The 25,381-nt window shown below is 25.5% G+C and overlaps 1 protein-coding gene and 1 non-coding gene across 2 annotated transcripts; both read left to right on the top strand.

Annotated features, from left to right (window-relative positions):
• Positions 1–5,278: 5,278 nt before the first annotated feature.
• On the top strand, positions 5,279–21,070 carry LOC145840344 (uncharacterized). Its single transcript, XM_082947576.1, has 18 exons — positions 5,279–5,366; positions 6,337–6,540; positions 7,210–7,367; positions 7,578–7,749; positions 8,002–8,448; positions 8,685–8,833; positions 10,954–11,101; positions 11,259–11,429; positions 11,735–11,872; positions 13,287–13,451; positions 13,649–13,833; positions 14,724–14,809; positions 14,949–15,089; positions 15,387–15,600; positions 16,516–16,651; positions 17,329–17,506; positions 18,444–18,634; positions 20,716–21,070. Exons 3-18 carry the CDS (start codon positions 7,278–7,280, stop codon positions 20,745–20,747), a joined length of 2,643 nt encoding a protein of 880 aa, XP_082803702.1. The 5' UTR covers positions 5,279–5,366; positions 6,337–6,540; positions 7,210–7,277; the 3' UTR covers positions 20,748–21,070.
• Positions 21,071–24,296: 3,226 nt separating this feature from the next.
• LOC145841800 (small nucleolar RNA U3) lies at positions 24,297–24,493 on the top strand. The gene has a single exon (XR_014370176.1). It is a non-coding gene; the product is annotated as a small nucleolar RNA U3 (small nucleolar RNA).
• Positions 24,494–25,381: the final 888 nt, after the last annotated feature.

Below are 25,381 nucleotides of genomic sequence, written 5' to 3'. Positions count from 1 at the left end.
TAAAAGAAAAATATAAAGTTTACTTAATTTTCCATTAAGGATTGGTTCTAAGATTTTGCATTCATAGTAAATTTGTTTAGGCATAAGAACAAACTGGTTACCAAACAAGGAAAAGGTACTTTTGTTCATGAAATGTACTCTGTATTCAAGGTATAAAGATTAGTGTTTAAACTATTTTCTCTCAATATCTGTAGGAATAACTTGACGCATTTTGAAACACTTGCAAATACAGAACAATCAGTGATATCAATGGAAAAGTATATTAATATCTTAGTTTTAGCTGACAACGAGTTTGGTGTGACGATTAAATTCAGTAAAACAATACAATGCCATTATATAAAAATTCAAAACTAAAAATTCCAAAAAGTTTAAGGTAAACTTAAAAAGTTAAAGTGTGTCTCGAGAAAACTTTGGTAATTAAATTACCGAATTTATAAAATTATTGTTATATCTTCCAAGGGTTATAAAAGAAATAAAAATATAAGTACTTAATAAATACTAACTTTAAATGTCATACTTGAGAAATTTTTGTAAACTAAATTGACAGAAAGTAATGATCAACCGGATCCATAAAATTAGTATCCGGCCGGATCCTGATAACAGTTTCTAATTATAAACCTGCCCAATCCGGATCTAAAAAGGAATTATCCGACCGGACCCGTGTACTGGATCCGGTAGGTTACTAATTCGAAATCCTCCCGTCTGCAAAGGACTAATTTTTTTTCTTATCTGGCCCACCAATTAAAAACGTTGCCCACCTCTAATCTATCATATACAATAAAAAATAAAATACAGTTATTTCCACTTAAGGAAACGCAACAGTCATTAACTTAAAATATTAAAGTTTTTTTAATAAATTATTTCTTTAAAACATTACATTTTTAATAACTGAAAAACCTAGACTAAGAAATATGTAAATTTTTAAATGTGTATTAATAAATGCTTTTACTAGGAAATTTTCTATATATGTATTGTAATAGCTGTATTTATTGTAACTTTTTTTTAACTAACAGTTTTAAACGATATCTACGTAGGATATTAAAACAAAACACTTTTTGTGTTTTTTTGACTTAGTTAGATTAAATAAGCATAACTTACAAATACCTTGAGACAATATAATTTTTTATAAAACAAGTATTGTTTTAAGTAGAAAGTTTAAACTATTAATAAATTAATATATCTTTTTTAACAACATAAATGATGAAATTTTTTTATATAAATTATAATATTGTCATTATTCATTTTAGAACTTTAACTCTTAAACAAACAATTAAGATAAATTATTAAAAGTTAAGAATCGATATAGCATCTAAGTATTTTACTAACTAAATTTTATTTTATATCAATTTTTTTAATTTTTTGTCAAATACTAGTTTTAATTTTTTACTTCGGGTAGTGAGCAAAAAATATGTAAAAAAAAATGATATTTTATAAGCTTTAACTTTTGTTTGTCAAAAAAAATTGGTTTAACTTCAAATTTTATACTGATGTAGAATTAGCAAAATAAAATGTATGATTAAACATTTCTTACATTTTGTTGATTTTGATTAGTTTATCTATTTAAATATATTTTTTAAATAACCGTTTAAAATATATTTAATTACTATTAGTACAATATCAGAATAATTTACCATATATCCCATATATTTCATACAGTTATATAAAATGTATATTTAATTATTATTAATACAATATCAGGCGATTTTCCCATATACTTATGCTCCTAGTTATAGTTGAGGACAGTTAACAAAATCCTTTTTCTTTAAACAAAATTTTAGAATTAAAATTATTCGAAATTGATCACCTTTCAAAAAACACTGATGTACAAAACAAGAAGTGTACAAATAAACACTCTAAACGCAACATTTTACACGACGTATAAAGTGGAAAGCGAAGTTCTTCGAAAAAGAACACGAAACATACGGGTTAAATTCAACTAAGCCGATCCAACATCTACAGCATTTATAGAAGATCTAATCTAAATGGTGTAAAACGTTTAGTTCAGAAAAAGTTATTAAGTTGAAAATTTAAATACAAATTTTAATTACCAAAACTTTTCAGTATTATAAAAAAGTTTGCGTTTAGCTGAAAAGTACAAGGGGTACCGCATGTGTTTGCTTTGAGGACTACATTGTGCCTACATGCCGCAGTTTGCTGATCCTCGTTATAAAGCTAACTTTAGTTACATCGATTTTGAATTTAAAACTTTTTAAATGTTTTCTCTTCTAGAAAGGACAACAATAAAAATGTGAATGTTAACGATAGGTATACATAAGGAGTATTCGTTTAGCGCAAAAGGTTTCGACAAAACTTATTTCGGAGACAATGTTAATATTAAATTTATTTAAACAAAGGCAACGTCGTTTCACCATTTCAACGTCGTTTCAATGTTAACGATCGTAAAACTTGCAATTTAAAGAAGGGGGCGGTGTGGTGTCCATGATAAACTATGGTTTACATGGTTTATATTGGCAATAGTGGGTTAAAAAACAACTAAAAACTTGTAACTTATACTTAAAATTCGCATGTTTTCAAATTATGCAAAGTTACGATCAAAGTTTAAAAATTTGTGTTTTGCAATAAATCATCATATAATTAAGCTTGATAAATAAAAATGAAGTATTTAAATGATTCCCTTAAAGTATTTATAAATAAGCTCGGAACCTCTAACAGTGTTTTGTTTTTTACAATATATAAACAATCATAAATATAAAAATATAGCAGCTGCAAGCTCAGTTAAAGACTAAAATATTTTACAACTGAAAGCTTTTACACTGCGTAATAGAGTTTACACCAGGGTTTCCAAGAGTAGACCAAGTGGCCCCCTTGGGGGGCTATTAGCATCAAAGGGGCCATAGTTTGGAACTTACACTAGATATTCTAGAGCTGATGATGAAGGAAAAAAAAAGTCCTAGACGTTTTTAATGGTAGTTTTTTAAGAAATTTTGTTGGAGGAGGCCATAGCTTTTTTAATTTATGTAAAGGGGGCCCTTTGAAATAAAGTTTAAAAAACCTATGTCTACACTTTGAATTTACATTTAACACAAAGTACACAAAATTAACTATTTACAGCTTAGTTTAGGCCCTTTCAGTCTGTTTATAAGCTTAACAAAAGTCTAAAAAAGTAGACATATGAAGTCTAACTAAGTTTTTCTTAAGAATTATTTCAAGTATGAAAACAACTAAAGTTTTCATATTCTAAGTAGTTTTATTTATTTATCTGAATTTAACACAATTAATGATTTTGATTAAAACTACCTTAGACCAACACAATAAGTGATTGATTTGGTTTCAATGACGCTAATTTTCTTGTTATTATATTTTAATTATCTTTTATTAAACCATTGATAGCTGTACCAATTAGTTTTGAAATTTTATAGCTATATCTTAACAAATTTTAAATGGAGCTCGACCAAGTGTTTTTGTCGCATAAAAATAGAAGAACAAGTGTGAAAAGTTTACACTCCTGCATATAATAACCAAAAATAATAATAAATTAGGGTTTTATCAATCCGTCAGCTTATTCAAAATTAAAATAACTATATTTTTCTTATAGGTTTCAGTTTTATTAATTTAAGTATCTAAAAAAAGCGTTCGAATCTCGTTAAGTTAATTTGGTTAGCTTACAACAGATTAAAAAAAGTTGTAATGTAAAGCTTTTAGTAACTACTACTTTGTGGCACTTACTTAATTCAAAAATGAAGTAATAGTAAACTAAATAGAAAGGAAGTTTTTGTTCTTTATTCACTAGTACAATAATTGTACTTGACTTTTAATTTAAAGCTTTAATAACACTGCAGTTATAAAGTGTTTCTTCATTAAAGGTATGTTTGTAAAAAACTTAAAATCTTTTTTAGAAAAAAGATTAGTATAAAAAAATTAAAAAAATAGTGTACAAAAAGTTTTTTAATTCAATTTACAAAAACTCTACTTATATTACAACTAAGTTCTGATAAAAAACATCCATTTGCTAAAGGTGTTCCATTAGTATTCTTAATTGAACGACAAAAAATAAGATCAAAAAGTTTGGCCTATGGACTTGGTGTATGAAAAAACCTTTCGGTCATTGAGTCACACTCAACAGATAAAGTTTAATGTCTAATGGAGTGGATTTCATATTCAATGAAAAGTTTTTAAAAAAATCTAAAAATTATATTTTGAAGGCAGTAAAATACAAAAAAAAAAGAACAGTGCAGAATCTAATCTTTTTTTTTAATTTCAAGTCTAAATTTATCAAGGTTGAAAAAAATAAATATTGTAACAAAGCCTTAATTAAACTTGTTCATTTAAAAAACTAATCATCAAGAGTAACTTTGTCTATAAAGGTAAGTCAACCATGAAAAGTTAATTTTAAACATGATTTTAATAAATCATTAAAAAAAAACTTAAACTCAAAATTAGTAGGCAACTTTTCTTAGATGTAAAACTTTCATATTACAGATTAATAACTAGTGTTTGAAAATTCTTTTATTAGGTATTTAAACCATCGTTCACTACATTTAAGTTATACAATACATTGCATAATATGCAAAATAATATTAACATATTAGAAGCCTTTTTGTAGAAATAATAATAATGATTTTTGAATACTCAAGAGAAAGACTACTGTAAATCTCAATTTAAACTTATAGAAATACTCGCAAACTCATGTTTTACAAAACTTGTTTTTTGTTAAAAAAAATATTTTTATAATAGTAAACTTAATAAATTCTAAACAGATTTTTACTTTATTTTGTAAATATGTTACATTAGCTATATTTTTTGTTAGTTATTACTAAAATTTACAATACATTATCAACTCGAAAAAATTCAGTATAAAAGAAGTATATTTTATTTGAATATCTGATACTAAAAAGATTAAGCAAAAATAACAAAAATAAAAATTTTGGTTTTAATAAATTACTAAAAAATATTTATATACTTTACTCAAGCAGAACCAAACAGTTAGAACTGTGTACATTATGCGTTTTGTACTAATAAACATGTAAAATTAGGTTACAAGAATTAAAAATGTTCATTATAAGTTATAAGAGTTTTTTTTTACTACATAGTTCTTATTTACTCAAATGTTAGTTGTAAGAGTTTAAAGGCTTAAAATAATCTTAAACTTAAAAACAAAACGCAGCTTTTACAAAAACTGCTTGTAACAAGAAAACTTGTATTAGATTAGAATTATTTCTAACTAGTCCAATTCATCTGATGCCCTTTGGCTATCAAGTTCACGCTGTTTCACTTGATATAGAATAAATTATTTTATTTATTGTTAATAGATATGCATTTATCAAAGCAATATGAGCTTTTTAAATCACTTATTTTATTTTGTTTTGTTTTTAGTTTAACTTCAGAAGCTAATGGCCAGTCACTAAGTTAGTTTTGTTACAAAATACTGAAATGTAAAAGCCGTATCATATCAATAAAAATAAGCATAAAAGTACTGATTTTTTTTTAAATTAACTGTAACCAGAAAGTAAAGTATACAAAACATTTTCATATGTCTTAATTAAAATAAAACTGGCAATTGATCAATATAAATAGAACGTTTAGTCTACATTTTATGTGCTAAATTCTTTCGTAATTCTAATTTGAAATTATTCGCATTTTAAACTAAACTGTTAATATACATTGACTAATTTATAAAAGAATAAAAAAAAGTGTTAAAAAGTTAGGAAAATTTCAGAATTCTAGCTTATTTTTTCAAATTTTTCAATAGGTATAGTAATTAAATTCAATTTTTTTTGATTTTATTATGCAAAACATATTTTTTTAGACTTATTTTTAGGTTATATAAATAAACAAAAAACTATTTAGAACTGTAAAAAGAAATTTAAGTATAATGTAAATAAAAGATAGTGTAGAAAAATTAAACAAAAAAAATAAAAGCAAAAACTAAAAAGTTGAGAAATTTTATTTTTACTGTTGAAAAATGATATAATCAAAAAAATTATGCAAAGTTATCAATAAAAAAATTAATAAAAAGTATATAAACCTAACAAGAAGTAGGTTATTAAACACAAACATTGTACTCCAAAATCATTAACAGCTTAAAAATAAAAGCTGACTTTTATTTTGTTTACTACAAATTAATCGCTTACTATTGTTTTAAACAAAAACAATGACTCAATTACCTTTAAATAGTACTTAAAATTTTAGCTAAACTAAATGAAAATTATTTAGAGGTAAACTAAATATGAAATTTATGAATGATTATAACCTTTTCCACTTAAATTTCTAGTGTCATACTTAACATATAAACCATGTAATAAGTAATTTAACGGAAATACACACAAAACAGTACAAGTTAGCTCAAAACATTGTGAACACTCCAACAACTTGCAGGTAGCTGCGGACCGCTTTACCCTCCCTTGTACGGAAGCTTTTCCTGCACTCGCGGAAGCAAGTTCGGATCGAAGTGCACTCTGGAGTGTCTGCCCGGATTCATAGACGCCAGGTTGGAGTCGAACGAGGGAGCACCGAGTACCAGAACATGCTTTTGCGAAAACGGAATTTGCTCGTGGATCGGGTTGGAATTTGAGTGCAAAGGTCAGTTAAATTCTAATTTTGTGTAGAAAAGTATGAGAAGTAAAAGTATAATACTTCTTAAATTTTATATGAAAAATTAGCTTAAGCTTGTAGACTTATTTTGATCACTAAAAACTACTTTCGAGAGTTGTATCAAAACTTATACTGTTTAAAGTTTAGAAGTTATACTATATTAGTATAACTAATTATATGTATATTATTAGTTTTAGTTGCACATTTAAACAATAGTATAAGTGAAACAAAATAACAATATTATTATTCAAACAAGCTTTTTACATTTCAGTAAATTGAGCAATATTTTTTACATAAGACAAATAACTGTATTGCAAGGCTCCCAATATAGTTTTAGTTACATAAAGTTTAGAACTGTACCAAAAGTATTTTGTACTATTTAGTACATATATAGTTATAATTTTACTTAATTTCGAACATTATTTTCAGACATACTTTCAAGTTTGTTTTTAGAATTTTAAGCTGACTTTAATGCTTTAAAGCTAACAAATAATTAGGTAATATGTGGTTTATTAGAGAAGTCAAATAAAGTAATTTACAGAAAAAATTCTAATAATTTACTTATCAATAAGTTTATAATGTTTTTTTTTCATAAAAATAACATTAGATATATCTTTAACTAATTGATAAAAATCTATAGAAATTTTTCATTTTAAGAATTCACTTGTCCAAAACCTGCTTTTACGAATGGAATAATCAAAGTGATCGACCAATGGAAAGATGGTATGAATGTAGTAGTTGAATTTTCAGATATACCTGTCCCAATTATAAATGGATGGAGTATTAATTTGGTGTTTAATCCACCTTTAGGAGTGGTTTGTTGGAACGTTTTAATTAAGGAAGATGAGAAAGTCAAAATAAAAATAAAACTAGAAAACAGTTTTCTGTAATATTAAAATATTTTAAAGTATCTATAATATTAAAAGAGTATTATTTAGATTGGACATTTTGACTTTAAAACTTACTTAGATTGTATTATAAAGTAATCACCACTTTTTAAAAACTATTAAACTTTAATTGTACAGAATGCAAAAGTAAAATCCTGGTCAGGAGTACTAAGCAGTTCTACGTTTGGTAATGAAGGTTTAACTTTTGTCAATACTCTAGAAAACAAAGATATTACTCAAGGGCTGACTAAATCTTACCTACGAACTTCATTTGTTGTTGAAAGAGCTGACGAATATGAATTCAGAAAAGGTTGTATGTTTGCAAATAAAAGTTATAGTACTGTTGCTTAAATAGATAGCATAAGTATAAATCTTAAGATCATTAAAAAGTAAATATATTTAATATAGTTTTAAGTTGTTATTTAAAGTATATTTCTATGTAAAGGTCTTATATTTTGTGCCACACTTATTTTTATTTTTAAATTAACTTTGATATCATGCAATAACTAATTGTTAAAATTTAAGCTGTTTGTTTTTACCCAGTATTAACTTTTTATTTCAGTATACGCTGGTTTATACTCGTCCCGTATCATCAGTTTAAACTGTTTCACTCCTAACTTGAGTGCAATGAAAATACTGAAGAAATTAGAAACTGTAGGGGAAGCTATTAGCACGACCGTACTACCTACAACGACAGGCACTTCTCAAACTATGGAAACTACAATGTCTTCAAAATCTGAAACACCTACACTTGTTGACGAAACAACTGTTAAAAACAAAGATGTTACTGAAAAACCAAAAATAAAGCTTTTAAAAATTGATACATCACTTAAAAAAGAAAAAGAAAAATTCAAACCAAAAGAAAACATTGAAGTTGACAATGACAATAAAAAACAACAAGAAAAAGAAACAAAAGAAACCGATCAAGAAAAAAAGCCTGAAACAAAGCAAGTAGAAAACATGAATGGAAAACTTCTTAGCAAAAAAATCAATGGAAAAAACTGTAAATGTGAGTATTTACTTTAAGCAAAATAAAACTTTAGAAAGATGTTGATTTAGTGTGTATATTATCAGTATAAACTTACTTGAACTTATTATGTTGTAAAAAACCTTGTTCATTACTTGTACTTGTTGTAAACAAGTACTTGTTTATTTATTTTGGGGTAAACAATGGGCAACGTTCAATTAAAAACCAATGTAAACTTTGTAATCTATTTACTCAAGCTAACAGTAGTTATCTCTTAGTACAATCGAAAGGATCGTACAACATACAAAGGGGTTGGAAAGAAGCGGGTAACTCGTACTATTCTATACTTGTAAAAGTGCCGATCGCACAAACAACACCTGATTGGACGGTTGCTGTTGTATTCGGCTCCTCTGTTTCGTTCATAGAGGTTTTTAAAGTTTTTAGGGTAAAAAAATTTCAAAGGTTAAGATTATACAAATAAAATATCTTAATAGTAAATAAGTTAAATATAAACAAGTCAGTATTTTTTGTAGTTTCAATTTTTTTCAGTTTAAACGTATTATTAAGGTGTTTATTTATGTTGATAGAATCCAATTTCATGTACTAAAATGTAATTTTTAACTACAGCAAACATATACTTGATTTGTTGGTGTAAACAATTTTTCTCTATGTACCAATAGCCTTCTAAGACAACATGTTTCTCATTTTATCTGATCTTCAGCATATTTAAAAAAATTATGATTAGTTAGTATGTACTTTTAATTCGAAATCAATAAATTGTTAGTTAAAAATCTAATTATACAAGTATTTTAACTACTCTTAAAAGTTTTCTTCTCAGCAAAACTCAATTTCAAAAACGCTCAGAACGCTGTCGAAGTCGATTTATTCGACAATTATTTATAACTCAACGACATAGTTGTTATAATGATGTGTTTTAGATCTGGCAGATATAAACACTATGGTTTCTTACACTTAGATCAGCACATTTATAGTCTTGATAAGTGGAGTTAAAAAAATATAAATTTTAAAACCACTATATTTAACGAAGTTTTAAGTATAGCAAATTCTGTTTAAAAAAAAAAGTTTATTTTTGGATACAGATTTTTAGCCAAATAGCAAGTATAGCTTAGTGGTATAATGAATTTTTGTACATTCTTAACTAGCTAAATTTTGAGTCGATCGTTTTAAATTTTTTAATTTATTGATCAACTTTTAACTTAAATAAATTTGTTTGCTTTATACTTACAAAAGATTTTCTTACTCAAGCAAGTATTCACTAAATTATAATCTGGAAAAAAAAAGTTATCGATAAAGATAGGATATATAAAAAATACTCCGAAACAAAAATATTCTAACATGATAAAAACAAAAAGCAAATAAGTTAATGTGATTATGTTATGTTCTTATATAGGAGCTGATATTCATGTTAAATACAATAATTTATTGTCAATAGCAATTCTAACTTGCATAAGTTTCACTAGAAAGTTTTGATTACTAAAAAATAAAGTAGGTTTTAAGATTTTTGAACTACATATACATTGCTTAGCTTTAACTAAAAACAATATTAAGTGATTACTTTAAATTTGGTTTTATTTAGCACTAACAACAGCAGCTTAAGAGCTTATTTTTTACTTAGAAAAAGACTAAAGTTTGAAAGCAGCGATACATAATCACATAATTATAAATAATCTTTTAGAAAAGTTAATACATTTTTAAAGTACAAAAAGTTGTCATACATCATTCCCTAAATTCTTGTTTTTATTTTTTTAATGGTAAACTTGTACTGTAAAAAACGTTACATAATTTATAAGTAGTGTGTTTTTTTTTCTAGTTTTAAGCTTTTATGTAGTTAAGATTATAGTATGGATATAACTTCTTGTAGTAAATAAACAGACTTCGTTTATAACTACTCTACACACATAGTTGTTTAAAAAAAACAAAATTTTGATTTACAAACGTGCAATAAGAAACGTACAAGGTACTAAGATACCGATTTATAAATAATCCATTTCTAGCGCTAGTTTGTTTATAAAATATACATACTTATGATTGGTACAAAATAGGAAAAAAATATTTTTTAGTTATTCTATAGTTTGAATTAGAATCAACTAAAAGTAAGTACTTTATAATTTTGTAGCATGTATATTTGATTACTAAAAAAGTTTTACATGTATGTATACTGAATACAATTTTTTAAACAGTAATAACTACCGTAAAAACTTTATAAATTTGTAACGCACTAATTTTGTTAGATTTTTCAAAAATACATTTCACTCTTTAAATGAAATATTAAAACATAAAAGGCAAGATAAATGTAAACAAAAACTGTGACATTAATTCAAACACGGAATTACTAGTTTTTTTATGAAGATACGTTTAACTATGTATTAAAATTATAAAAATTTGTTTTTAAATTCTATAAGATATTAATTACTCTGATACGATGAAAAACATTTAAAATTTATAGTTATAAATTCTATTTATTATTTGTGTTTGTTATGAAAATAAATGTTTAAAATTAACTAATTCAATTAACACAATTTTCAGGTGTGGAGTGCGAACCTTGATGGTAATGAGTTTAAAGGAAAACTTTGGAAGTTTAAAGGAAAACCTTGGAATCGAAATCTTCAAAAAGGACAATTTGAAATTTCTTTTAACGCCAAGTTTACTGGAGTTATGCCTTTTCAACCAAACGGTTTTTGTTTTTTTAAGTGTATACCGGTATAATTTTTTACTTAGTAAAATGCTCTTCAAAAAGAACGTTTTTGGTTTATTCTAGTTTTTCCTAAAACTTTTTTTTTCTAGAAATCCTAAAGGCTTTGATTATAGCTTATTTAAAACTTTTAATGCAGGACGGGTTTACTTATGCTCAAGGATAATGTTAACTGGAGATCCTATCCACGAGTTAAGTGAAAAATTCAGTTTTTTAGATGGCTATAGTGAGCAGCATGCTGATAATCAAGAATCGTCTAAAAACGAGGAAGATGCAGAAAATACTGACAATGATAAATCAAAAGAGAAAGGTATATACTGTTTTTTTAAGTTTTGTTTTATAATGAGTTTTTTTTTAAGTATTTTTTGTCCAAAATTCAAAAGCATACTTAATTGTTTAATGTTAAACTTTAAGAAATTTAATTTCATATTAGCATAATTACTTTTAGATTAATTTTAGAATTTCTTTTACAACTCGCTACTTTAACTTTAAATCTTTTATTATAAAAAGTTAATATTGTGTTTAAATTATATATATCTTTTCTTGTCTCTTTTGCTGATAGCTTTAATTAAAACTTATTGCATTTGAGTTTTATTTCAATTTTTTTTACTGTAGATAAGGTTACTACCGCAACAACTGTGAAGCCGCTGAAAAACTACAAATCTGCCAGGTGCAAGTCTATAATTACTGGCCGGTGGCCAAAAAGTCCGAAGCAAACTAACCCTAAATGGAAGCCAACTCCAAACCTTAAAGGTAATTTTTTTAATTTTGGGCTTTAAGTTTTGCTTCGATGAACTCTTGTAATAAATAAAGTGTCTACTTAAGAAAAAAAATGGCTTAAGTGTTTATGTAATTTAGAAAGAAAATATTTTTTTCATAGACAAAACAAGTAATTGAAGCATTAGGGATAACAAGTTTTAATTAAAGTCTTATTCTAAAAATGCCACGCAAATTAACTAAAAACTTCTAAATAAAAAAAAACAAATCAAAATTAAAAAAGTAGTTTTTCAGCACTTTGAATATTTTTAAATATTTTTAGCATTAAACCTTAATAACTTAACGACGTTTGAAAACTAAAACTTAAAACAATGTATAAAGACTATACGTTTTTTAAGAGGCAGTTGTCATTTATTTAAAATATTTGTTGATTTAAAAGGTAAGTACAAGATTGGCGTTTTTCCGTTGAACTTCGGTGCGTGCTTTTGTTATATAAGGCAGTGATTGTCTTTTTGGTCTAGTTTCAAAGCTACACATAAGTAGTAGCTTTTTCACTTTTAGTATTTCATAGCAAATTTGATTTTATCTCCTTCGTGTCCTGTAAGCTTAGATCTTGATTATAAAGTTATAGCTTTTACGGATTAAAAGCTCTATACTATAAAGTTTTTTTGACTTCAGTTTGTTCAAAACTATGTTTTTAGGTTTTTCAAACTTTCATCAAATAAGAATTTAATCTGAATGTTTTTACCACTTAAAGTATTTTTTTGTCAATTTTTTTTTTATCGTTTTGAAATAATTCAAACGAGATCCTCAGTTGCATAATAAAATCTGTATTTATTTTTAAATAAACATGCAAGAAGACTTTAATAAAAAATAAAATAGAATTTTACAGATTTTAAACCAAAAATGTCGTTTGAATAAATCCATACCAGTAAAACATTGTATTGACAACAAAATTTAAAAATTTTAAGTGATTATTCTCTTTATCGTTAAGTAGAGGACTTTTATTGTAATCTCTAAAGTAAAAATTACATAAATATTCTTATTGTAAAAAAATTGACAAAGTTGTTGTAGCACAACAAAATACTTTTTAGTTAGTCTCTTCTTTAGAAAGCTTTTAATAGTTTCAAAACTAAAAACTATTTGACTATGGGCTGGATCGTTTGTAAAAATGTATTTTTTTTTATAAAAACAGTTTATATGCAGATATTCATATGTTTATTCGGTTTTATGTTCAAAATGGTTATGTATAAAATGTTAAAACTCATAACATTATAGCGTACATACACGCATTAAAGTACAACTAGTTAGCTCTAAATCGTATCTACTTAAACATCTGATCACTAAAATTTTAAGCTACTGCATTAAATAATATGCAGGATTAAAAAATGCTAATTTTTAGCAAAATTAAAAAATTAAACAAAAAATAACAAAAAGTCGTTCTACACAGCCAACGAGCCTGACTACAATGAAATTCTTCACAAGTCTCTTCTGTTCTATGACGCACAACGCGCGGGAAAGATGCCAAGTGATAACAAGATTCCGTGGAGAGGCGACTCCACACTGCGGGATGGCTGTGATTACGGCACTGACTTGAGTGGAGGCTGGTTTGATGGTAAGCACAATTACTTTATAAGTTTAATTTGTTATAATGTAAATTTAAAATTAATTCTGAATAATAAAAGTGTAATTTTATTTTTTGATCTCGTTATAAGTTATAAACTAATTTATTGTCCAACTATTGCCAAAAAAAAGTTATGATATACAAGTTTTGTTTTACAATGGAGTTTGCAAAAATTTTATGAATTTCAGCTGGTGATACAGTAAAGTTCACGTTTCCGATGGCTGCCACACTCACCAATCTAGTTTGGGGTGGAATCGAATACGAGGAAGCTTACAAGGAGTCAGGGAACTACCCTCATTTGCTACAATCGCTCAGAGGAGCCACAACGTGGCTCATACGAGCGCACAAAAAGCGCTACGAATTGGTAGTAATGGTAAGTAAACGGTTTTGAAATCAATGGAAAAAATAAGTAATTTACTTTGTAGCATGTTTTCTTTTTTTTTACTTATAGTTTCTAAAACTAAAACAAAATACCTGTTTTATCTGTACTAAAAAGTTATAGCCGAGTAGTTTAATTTATATCTAAATGGATAACATAGTTGATAAAGTTTAAAAAAAAGGATATTTCAAATGTGTTTTTTATAAAAAATAAGATTTTCAAACTATAATATCCTAAGTAGTATTTTGAAATTTATATGACCTTTCTACTAAGTTCCTTTCATCTAATTCTTTGTTTAAAGCAAAGCAGATTACCAACAAAACTAGTGATTTTAAAATAACAAAATACTTTTGGTTCAGCATTTAAAAAAAGGAACTAAAAAGTTTTATTAAGATATTTTAGTCTACTTAATTTTATCGCTTACTCTGTAAACAAGCTTATAAATGTTTTTAGTTCCAACATCAGTACAACGTTAGAAAATATAAAAATACTTATAATGTGGTTTTATTCTAAGATATTAATGCTATTTTAAGTTTGGTAAAGTTATTTTTAAAAGTTTTAAAAGTTTTACAAAAAAGTCTTTCAATGAAAGATTTTTTGCAGTTTGTAGTTTTGTTAAAAATTTAACTTAACTTTATTTTAAGGTTTTATTTTCTCATTTTAAAGTTGAAGATTTCATAATAGATTTTACAAATTTCTTAAGTCTTTTATAGCAATAGTAAACAATTTATGATTAAAATTTCTTTTTTTTCAAAGTTATTTACTTTTGTTTAAAATCAGCTCTTTTGTTATTTTCTTGACCATGGCTTAACAAATAGTTAGTTATTTTTTAATGATAGCTTTTAGTTAAGCATTTAGTTTTAAAATACATAACTATCCAACAGGTTGGTGACCCTGAAAAGGATCATGGATATTGGGGACGTCCTGAAGATATGAAAATGCAACGCCCTGTATATAAAATTACTCCAAGGTATTTTGAAAAGACTTGTTCGAGTATAAGTCATTAAGGCTTTTAAAAAAGTAAATTTATTAAAACAAAATAAGAAAAAATTCTTCAAAAAATATAGATATTGATTTGAAATTTTTTTAAAGAAATTAAAACATTTAAGATATCCGGGAACAGAAGTAGCAGCCGAATCTGCAGCATCTTTGGCAGCTTCTTCAATTCTTTTTAGAAAAACTTACAAAAAACTTTCTTCTGCCGCGCTCGCACATGCCAAAGGGCTGTACGATTTTGCAAACAAGTTCAGGTTTGAAAGTTGAAAAATTGTACTTTAATATTGATAAAACAGTACTTGCTGTACAGGATAAATTTAAGCTTTAAAACAAGAACGCTTCATTAAAATAAACTAAAATAACAAATAATTGAATAAACTCATTTTGAATTAAAAAAATAATGCTGTTTAAAAACTAATTATACTTCTAGTAATACAGATCTTTGAATTTTATAAACTTTCTACTTTAGAATTTCAAAAAATAAGTATTTTGAGAATTAAATTAACTTAAAAGTTTTTCAAAACTTTTAACAAATAAGTTTCATAAAACAGGGGTAACTACCATGATTCAATTCCTTTAGTAAAAGACTTTTACAAGTCTTGGTCAGGTTACGAAGATGAGTTAATATGGGCTGCAGCGTGGCTGTACAAAGCTACCAACAGCTCGTTTTATTTAAACGAAGCTAAAAAACACTACATAAAAGTAAAAGGGCAGTATCTGTCTGAACAGCAGGCTTCGTGGGACCGTAAAATGATTTCGGCACAGGTTTTTAGAAGTTTTAAACTCAAAAAGTTTAGAGTTTTTTGATCAAAATTTGTTTTCAGTTTTACATCAAACTTGACTTTGTAATGTAAAATCACTCTGAAGAAACGTAAAAATTAAAAATGAATAAAAAAAAATTATTTACAAAATTAAATTATGCAAGTGCTTATTTTTGTTCTTTAGATTTTTAAAGTTTTGTTTATTTAATTTGTATGTTTTACCTAAAAAACACTCTGATACTAATCTAGTGAAAACGTATAAATTTAAAAAGATGTTTGTTAAAGTTATGAAATTTATTTTATATTTATTCAAACTGTTTTAAAGTGTTAAGTATTGTACTTCTTTATAGAAAATTCAAAAGCTTCTATAGTTTAGTTAGGTAATTCATGTACAAATACATAAAAATAACAACAACTCGCAAAGTATTTGATTTGTTGAACTGGCGTACGTTTCTCTGTGTTTGACTTATTGATAATTTTACATTCCAACGAACTTTTTCGTCTGGATATCTTTTTATAAATATATAAGCAATCTAATTTTTTAACATTAATTGTAACATATATAAGTATTTTAAACAAAATTAAAGTTGTTTTGCTTGAATTGAAATTTTACCTTAGTTAGACATATGAAATGAAATACCTTTATAAATAACAGAAAAATTTCAATAAAACTAACCACATTTTTAATTTTTTTTGTAATTATTTAGAAGAAGTTTATATAGTATGCTTAGCCTAGAAATTGTTATTATTCAAAAAAATATTGCTTAATTTTGAACATTAATACATAACTACAAGGATATTCATAATTTTTTCAAATCTTTTAATTTCAAATTAGTAAAGTTTTTCAGTAAACATTTTTTTTACAAATCAGGGCTCGCATTTGAAAAAAAAGTTGTTGTACTATTAGCCTTTTTGTTAGGTGTTGTTAGCCGATTTAACCGGTGACAAGATATTTAGAGATCCAGTTGACAGATTTATGAACAATGTAATGAAGCTGCCTAAAACTCGAGAAGGAATCATGTATTTAAATGAGTGGGCACCAAACAGATACGCTGGTTGTGTTTAGTTTTTGTGTTACTTTGTTGATGAGTTTTCAATCGATTACTAAAGTGATTTTTGTTCGTATAAATAAGATATAGCTTTAATTAACAATAAAAAAATTACCTAAAACTGTTTTAAAGGTCGGTTCATAAAACTATACAATCCAAAAAATCTTGCTTTATCTAAATTTTTCAGCACATATATTAACACAGTTTGAAAGTTTCATAAAAAAGTGTATAGTTTCTCTAATATTTGATTATAAGAAGCTAAAAAAAAAATAACAACAATAATACAAGCATTTAACTTTAAACTAACATCAAACTTAGACTGAACCTAACCTAAAAAAAAGTTTACCTTTTTAAACTTCACAAGTTTCGTCATGTTAACTGTAATATCACAATCAACAATCTTAGAATGCTGTTTTAATTTTAAACATAAAAGTTTTACAAGTAGAAAGTATTTTAGTATCTTTAGGGACGACACTTTAATTTGTTATTAAATATTCTGGCTTAAATTGCTGTATAAACTTCAAATAGACATGTTCTCATGCTATATATTTGGAGCAAAAATTAATTTGTTTATATAAATTTGTACCTAATTATTAAGTTATAAAGTAGTTGTGTAGTTCATAAGTAGTAAATATTATAACAGTTTTATACATTGAAAAGTTTGATTCAAGTAAACTCTACAGCTAACGCCGCAATGATTGCAATAATGGCAAGTAAATTAAACCCACCGTTAGCTAACAGCAAAAAATATTTTGAATGGGGTAAAGACCAGATCCATCGTATTTTAGGACTAAAAGGAGGTAGGAGCTATATAATTGGGTACGGTAAAAACTATCCTTTGAGACCTCATCATAGATCAAGGTTTGTTTTTTATTGTAACAATTTATCAAAAAAAATAAATTAATTTTGGTAGTAGAATTACAATTTTTCTACGCAAATTAAAATTAGTTTTAAATAAACGTATAGGCGTATGTGCTAAAAATAATTAACTTAAAAAATCAAAACTGTTTTATAATGGATGAATTAAAATCAAAATTTTTTAAAATAATAAAACGTTATAAAGTATAAAAAAAGATAAAAACAATTTTTTTAAACAGAATTATAACAGTCTATATGCCATTAATACTGTTATAATTTTAACTTAAATCAAACAAGTTTTATTCACACTGATAAGTCTTAAAAGTTAACATTATTATGTATCGTTAATTCTAAACAGTAAAAACAATAAATTAAAAACTTTTAACTACTTTGGCCTGCGAAAGACTTTATCTGAATAATCTGGCCCTCTGACCACAAAATTTGCCCATTACTAGTTTAGTTAGTGTAAAAAAGTACTTAACAATTAGTTTTTTGCAGTTTTTGTTTAGATAAAGTCGTAGTACACATTAAGTTAAGCAACTTCTAAATATACTACCTACTTAGACTAGTTTTTTTTTCTGTGATTAGGTTAAAGTTGACAATAAAGTCCCATATTTTAATATTAGAAAATTTTAAACTAGAAACTTTTATTACGCGCCTTTAGCAAAGAATTTAAATAATCTAAAAAATGATTCAAAACAAGGTAACTTATTTTTTACAATTATCAGTTTAACTATTATATAATTAACTTAAAGTTGACTTTATAAAAACTAATAAGTTCTTAAATTAACAGTTTTAGTCAAATAAATTTTACTTGAAATTTCAAAAGCAATTTTATTTTCTGAACAGTGAGTGTACCATTAAACTAGATTTTATCAGACCTTTTACTTATAAAAATTTCTAGTTTTATGCTTTTCTATAATAAAATTCCTCTTTCCAGCTCTTGCTCATTTCCACCGAAAGAATGTAGTTGGGCAGCGATCGACAACAAAGGTCCAAATCCTCTGATACTCTACGGAGCGTTGATCGGAGGACCGGGACTCAACGGCAAGTTCAAAGACGATCGGAGGGACTACCGGCAGAACGAGGTCGCTCTCGACTACAACGCTGGTTTCCAAACTGCAGTTGCCGGTTAGTCAACTTCAAATGTTTGTTTTTGCTACTAGAGTTTTTTTTTTGTAGTTAAACTGCAATATTAAAACTATTCAATGTTGTAAGAAATATGTTTCTAGTTTATTTAATTTCAATTTTGATTTACTATAACAGCTAAAAAGCGTAAGACTAATGTATAAGCTTGAAAATTTAATTTTTCATGTCAAAACTTTACTTTATTTTATGTCAATTTTTTTAAGAAAATAGTTTTTCTTCTTGATCTTATTCATTTTAAATATATACTACATATTTAAAGAAAACGTTTTAACTTTTAACCATCGATTTTTTTGCTAAAAATTGATTAAAAATTATTAATTGTGACTTTCAAAAGTATTACGCGGTATACTAACAACAGAATTTTTAGTAGATGTGTTTTGTCAACATTGATACGCCCTTGTAAAAAACACAAGCTAAACTAGTTGTGATTATATAAGAAAAAAACACGTAAGCCAATAAACTTAGTATTTGGTGTTATGAATATATTTCAGACTTAAATTTATAAAGAAAATAAATTAGATAACTGACTATAAGCCTTCTTAGATAAGGTGTAAAAATATTTATATTGCACATATTCTTTAAAAAAAATAAAACACTAAAAAAAACATTTAGTTTTTAATATCAGTTGTTACCAGCATTACTTATTTTTTTCTGTTTTGTAAAATTTTAAGGTCATAAAAAAACTTTTTGAATATTGTACACAAAATGTTATTACAGCCTTTTATTATTTCTGGTCATGTCTAGTATTACAAGCTAATGTGTGTATAGTTTATTTTTCTATGCCAAAAAATAAAAATAAAATACAAGAGTTATGAGTGTTAACAAAATCTCTAGACAGTTTAAGAAAAACACTTGATATTACAACTGAATTTTTTTATCTTTGAAATAAATAGTTAGTATCAAGTTAATAATAAACTTTTGATTTAAAGCTTTTATTCTCCGGATATAGCACTGTTGGATATTTTCTTTTAGGGTTACATGAAGTACATTATGTAAAGCACTAAAATAAAAGAGATGAAAGTTACCTTAAAGACATATGTCAACCACTTAGAAAAAAGTTTGATACAAAAATGTTAATACAAGCTAAAATTTATTACAATTTATATATATTCGTCTTGCTACAAACGGTGCTTATATAAAAACTTGTTAATTTATTGAAATAAAAATTGTTATTTAAAGTTTTTTCAAATGTTATAGTTAATGATTATGTAAGTTTGTCTAAATACTTTGTGAATACCCTGTAAAACATTTTTTTTAATTACGTAATTCTACATTTTTTTCCTAGTTCCTTTTTGTTAAATATGACGAGCTTTATAAGTATTTATAATGATTTTACATTGTCTATGTATAATAATTTTGTATTTAAATGCATTAATATCAAATTTTACAAAACTGTACAAAATACTTTAAATATTAAGATAGAAAAACACAACAAAAGTATGTGATGTTATCAAAGAATTCGGGAAACCCAAATTTAGATTTATTAATAAAAACTAAAACTTTTAAAATGAATTACTGTGTAAACATAACTAAATCTAAAACAGATGCTATTAGATTTACAACTTATTTTTTGTTTAATAATATCCGTGCTACTTTCTTAAATACTGATTGATAGAGGCTAGGAAGGTTTTTCAGTTTATACAATTTTAAATCAGCTTAAAAAAACAAGTTTTTAAAAACTTTTTGTTTTAATTATACTCGAGATAATAAATACTAACTTTAGTTTATAACACACAAAATAGCAACAAGCTAACGTAAGATAACGAGGCAGCGTTTGCTCGCTGAATTAACTAATCTATGTTAAAATTTGTTTTTTATGACAAATATTACATACAGTTTTGTACTTTTTGATTTTTCAACTTGTGTTGTTGGAAAACTGATACTTTAGGTCTTAAATATACTGAAAATTATTAATTGTATATATTATTTATTAGACGATAAAAAAGCGCTAAAAAAGTTTGGTATAAGGACAAAGGTGTACAAAGGAGCTTTTCGGTTATCGAGTCGTACACCACTAAGCTAAAGATTTACAACAAAAATTTACACTATTTTTTTAATAACAGGTCTGAAATGGAACACTTTGAAAAAAAACTGAGAACTTTTGGTTTAGGCAAGTGATGAAGACTGTTAACAGTGAATAAACTTAACCGTGGTAGAACTATAATATGCTTTATATTTATTTAATTTATTGCCGCTGTATTGTTCTTTCAGTATTATACAATTACTAAAATACAGCTGAAAAACCTAAACAACTTAAATAGTAGTTCTTATTTAATATATAAAAAATTCTAGCAGCTTAAATTTAATGCGAAATTTTGAAGTATACTTAATTGTATGACAAAAAATCAGTGTTTACATTTTATAAATTTACTTACTTATTTGAACAAACAATTTTAAAACTAACCTATAACTGTATTATTGAGAGTTTTTTATTAAATCGATGTTTTACCATTTAAGAAAATATTGTTTAATTTTTATAAATTTGAGATCGTTAAAAAAAATTTACTTAATAAGCTTATGCTTGAAATTACTCTTTTTCAACAAAAACAATACGGCTTTTTTTCTTGTAGACAAATCATAAAAAATTATGAACATAAGATCAAAATGTTTTTATAAATTTATTTTTATACATAAATTTTATCCTATTCATTAAAAGTATTTTATATATATATATTTCTTTTTTTTCAGCAAACACTGTAAGTTTAGCGAAAACAAAAAATTGAACTAGAACATTAAAATTCTTCACTTTTATTTTGACTTTAGGTCTGAAACTAAAAAAACACATACATTACTTTTTAAAACATAACACAAAAAAAAAGTCTTATAATTTTTTGTAAGAAGTAAAATTTAAATGATACATCTCAATAAAGGTTTAAAAATTTCTTAGAAGACACATCAAGGAAATTTTTTTACTAATTTGAGTTACAAGCTAGTTTTACTTATCTTCAGTTTACCAGCGCACAAAAAAACACTGAAACGATGTTGATTTTAATAAAGCGTACTATAATCAAACTATTGATATTTTTTGTTAGTTTAATGACCAACTTAACTCTTTCAGTCAAAACATCTGAAACTGTGGAAACTTTTAAAGTCATATATTTTATTTTACTAACTTTTATTTTAAAGTAAAATAATAAAGTAAAATAATAAAAAATATTTCTATCCGCTTAATCAGTGCTGATTAAAAATTTTTATATTTAAGTGTTTAGAATGAATCTTTTTTTTTTTAAACGTACAAAAAGTTAAAAATAAATGTAGAAGGTTTTTTATTGCCTGTAGTTTTTTAAAGTTAAGTATTATTATAAACCGCAGCTTAAATTGGTTTGGAACTTTTATTTGTTGTTTTTCTACTAAAAATTAGTTTTACAGTTTTTGTCTAGATTAGACTCAAATATATTCTCACCATGATAAACTGAAAACTTGACGCGAGGAAAGTCGCCAATGTTGCTACTTAATATAAATGCACGAAAATAAACTTTAAAAACTTAATGACTTTATTTTCATGCGACAAATTAAAATTTAACTTGTGAAAAACTTAAAAATATGTTACATTCTATGCTTGTTAGTAGTATTAATTTAATTTTAAACTAAAAAGCTGTGGCTTTAGGCTGAGTTTGGAAGAGAAGTGTGTTTTACAAAGAACTTTTTTAAATTTATTTATTTAATTAATTGAGCATTAAACAAGTAAATATGCTTTTTTATTAACAAACTATTTAACGTCTCTTTTTTCATACTTCTAAAACACATTTAAAATACTTTATATACTCAATGAGAAAAAAAAAGTTTATATTAGTTATATGAAATCAATAAATACTATTTATAATTTAGTTTAATATAAGTTTCACTCAGTATTTTCTAAATAGTTTTTCAAACTTTGAAACTACTGGCCTACAGCATTTCTGAGAAGCTTAGTATCTTTATTAGTAATAAAAAAACTAAAAGTGTTATATGGTTCTAAAATAGTGTTTTAACTAGTTCAATAAGAAAATCTTTTTACATGTGGAAAACTGTGAAATACACAATTACAACCTTGCTTTCACATTTAACTGCAACAAAATCTATATTAAGTAGGAGTGAACAACGTATCCGTCCCGTAAACAGACGTATTTGGCTTGAGAATTGTTTTTTTACAGTAAAAACATTTTGTGCAAATAAAATAAATTGATATTTTTATCAACGAATTCTAATTAAAAACTATAGATAAATAAATTTATTTTAAAGTTTTTGTATTTGAAAATTCGAATAAAATTTTGTTATTACATTGATTTTCACTTGGTGTCGCAAGTTTCTTCTCTTTCAAGTCGTAGTTTCTATTACCGTTACTTAATAGAATAGTATAAAGAAAAAGTCTGGTCAGAATTTCAAAACACCAGTTTGTACTTCAGTTAAAATGAAAACTTGACTAGAAAAAATATAAGTAGCTTTCAAGTATTACAGCAGTAAATTGTAAGAATCTGGATAAAAACAAAATAAAAAAAGCTTATTCCACATTAAAAAAGGCTTTTTTTGTTTTTAGTACTTTTGCATCAGCTTATTACTTATTATCTTACTATACTTCAGTATTGTGTAAGTACAGAAAAAACTTTACTACTCATACAACACATCAAAACAATAGTTAAGAAAAATAAAACGAAGGTAATAAAAATGGTAAAAATATTAAAGCTTTACATAGTTTAATCTGAATTCAATAAATTTTTATTTGTTTTTTACTGTATATAAAACAGATTCCAAATAACTTAAGAGGATTTTACATTTTAATTAAGTATAAGCAAAACTTATCATTAAAAACTATTATTTAAATCAAAGTTTTATTGTAAACTTATTTGAAAAAAAAAGAACTATTAGAATTTACATTTTTAAAATGATAGAAAGTAACTAACTCCAAAGTTTTCAGATAATTAAAACCATTGTAAAATAAAAGTTTGATAGTCAAAAACAAGTTTCAAAAAATAAAAAACTACTTAGAATATTTAGTTTAAAATAAAAAATTACAAAAAAAAAACTGGTGTTGACATTTGCAACTTTAAAGTGTGTATTGCTAAGGTATGGCAAATCAAAAAAATTTGCAAATCTTTTAGAAGAAACGAGTTTGAAAGTAATAATAAACCAGGCTAGCTCTGAAAGTAAGTGAATAATAAGAGCTGCTACTAAATTAAGTTTACTGTCCTATAGCAGTAAAAATTTCTAAAATTTCCAAGAAAATCAAGTTTTAAAAGCTTTTTAAAAGATTTAAGAATGATTAGAATGAAATCTGGAAACAATTTGATTGATTTTTGAAATTTTGTCATTACTTCAGAAATTAATCAAAATATTATATAAATTTTTCTCGTCTGTTTGATGTTTTTAAAAATATTGTCTTTGTTTTCAAATTTCTGACAGCAATTTGCTTCTTATTGAACAAATACTAAACTGTTAAGGTTTCAAAATGATTGCTTGAAATCTGTATGAGAGTATAAAGTTTAAATAGAAAATATTTTTATGCTCTTTTAGTTTGTTTATTCCGTAAGAAAACATTGAACTATTAAATTTGCTCTCTAGTATGACGTCACAATATAGCTCAATTATTTGTGACGTCACAATAGCAATCAGCCAAATTTTAACTTATACTACTACAAATATATTCAAAATCTGCTTGTTGCATATTAAGATCATACTTTTAGGGATCATTTCTAAAGTGTGTGTCTCACGAACGTTATTTAACAATGACGGTCAACCTCTCACGATGATGAATTGTAGGGCTGTTTTCTGAGCAGGAAAATGACTTCAGCTTGCTGAATGTCGTAATGACTGTTTCACTGTTGTCAAGGCAATAGTGAAGGGAAATCTCTCTTTCTGAGTGATAAACAACCAGCCTTGAGGGGCTACTTTAAGATTGAAAATTATTTGAATACTACTTATTTATAGTTACTTTTGAAGTTGCTCTAACAGATATAATAAAAAAACAAGTTAAATCATTATTGAATAATAGAAAAATTTGCAAAAATTACTTTTTAGAATGTTTTTAATTTATGTAAGTTTGCTACAAATTTTTGCATGTGTAATATATTTATAAAACCAATAAAAATTTAAGAAAATAATTATTTCCTAAAAAGACTTGGGCGTTCTGTTTCAAGTAGAAAATCTTTGCTTCTGTAACAAAAAATGATACATAGGTTTCATAAAACTAGTTGCTTAGAATTCTAAAACTTTTGTGTAAAAAACGTTAAAGTTTACGTTAAACAATACTAGTAAGGTTTTTTAATTTGGTGCAAAAAGCATCCCACAATTATGAGTATGGATAAGAATGCAAATTAAAGTTAATAATGTTTTCCTGAAAGACCTTAGGTGTCCTATTTCAAGTAGAGAATGTTTGCTTTTATAAAAAGAATTAAAACTACAAGAATCCATTATTATACAAGTTTCCAATTCAAAAAAAATTTTTTGAGATGTATAACATAAAAAAAAAAAAGAAGTTTTTTTTATTTCCTATGACTAAGGTTTTTGTAATTTGTTGCAAAAACGACTCCAATACTAATGTGTATACTTCAGACTTTTAAATGAAGCTTGCGACTGATGCGCAGCATTTTTTTTCATCACGTATGTCATATGATCGGATAGGTGTCAAACATGCACGAAGGGACACCTTTGGACGGATTGAAACTTTTTTGCTTTTATTTACTATAAACTGTTTATGAGATAACTGTTTCAAGCAAATTTATGTTAAAAAATCTCTTTTTGAGCAAAGCAAAA

The sequence above is a fragment of the Thalia democratica genome, chromosome 7, assembly GCF_965202585.1.
Source record: "Thalia democratica chromosome 7, ktThaDemo2.hap1.1, whole genome shotgun sequence".
Taxonomy (NCBI): Eukaryota; Metazoa; Chordata; class Thaliacea; order Salpida; family Salpidae; genus Thalia; species Thalia democratica.
Note: the sequence above shows the minus strand (reverse complement) of the source record. Positions and strands in the feature narration are given on the sequence as shown.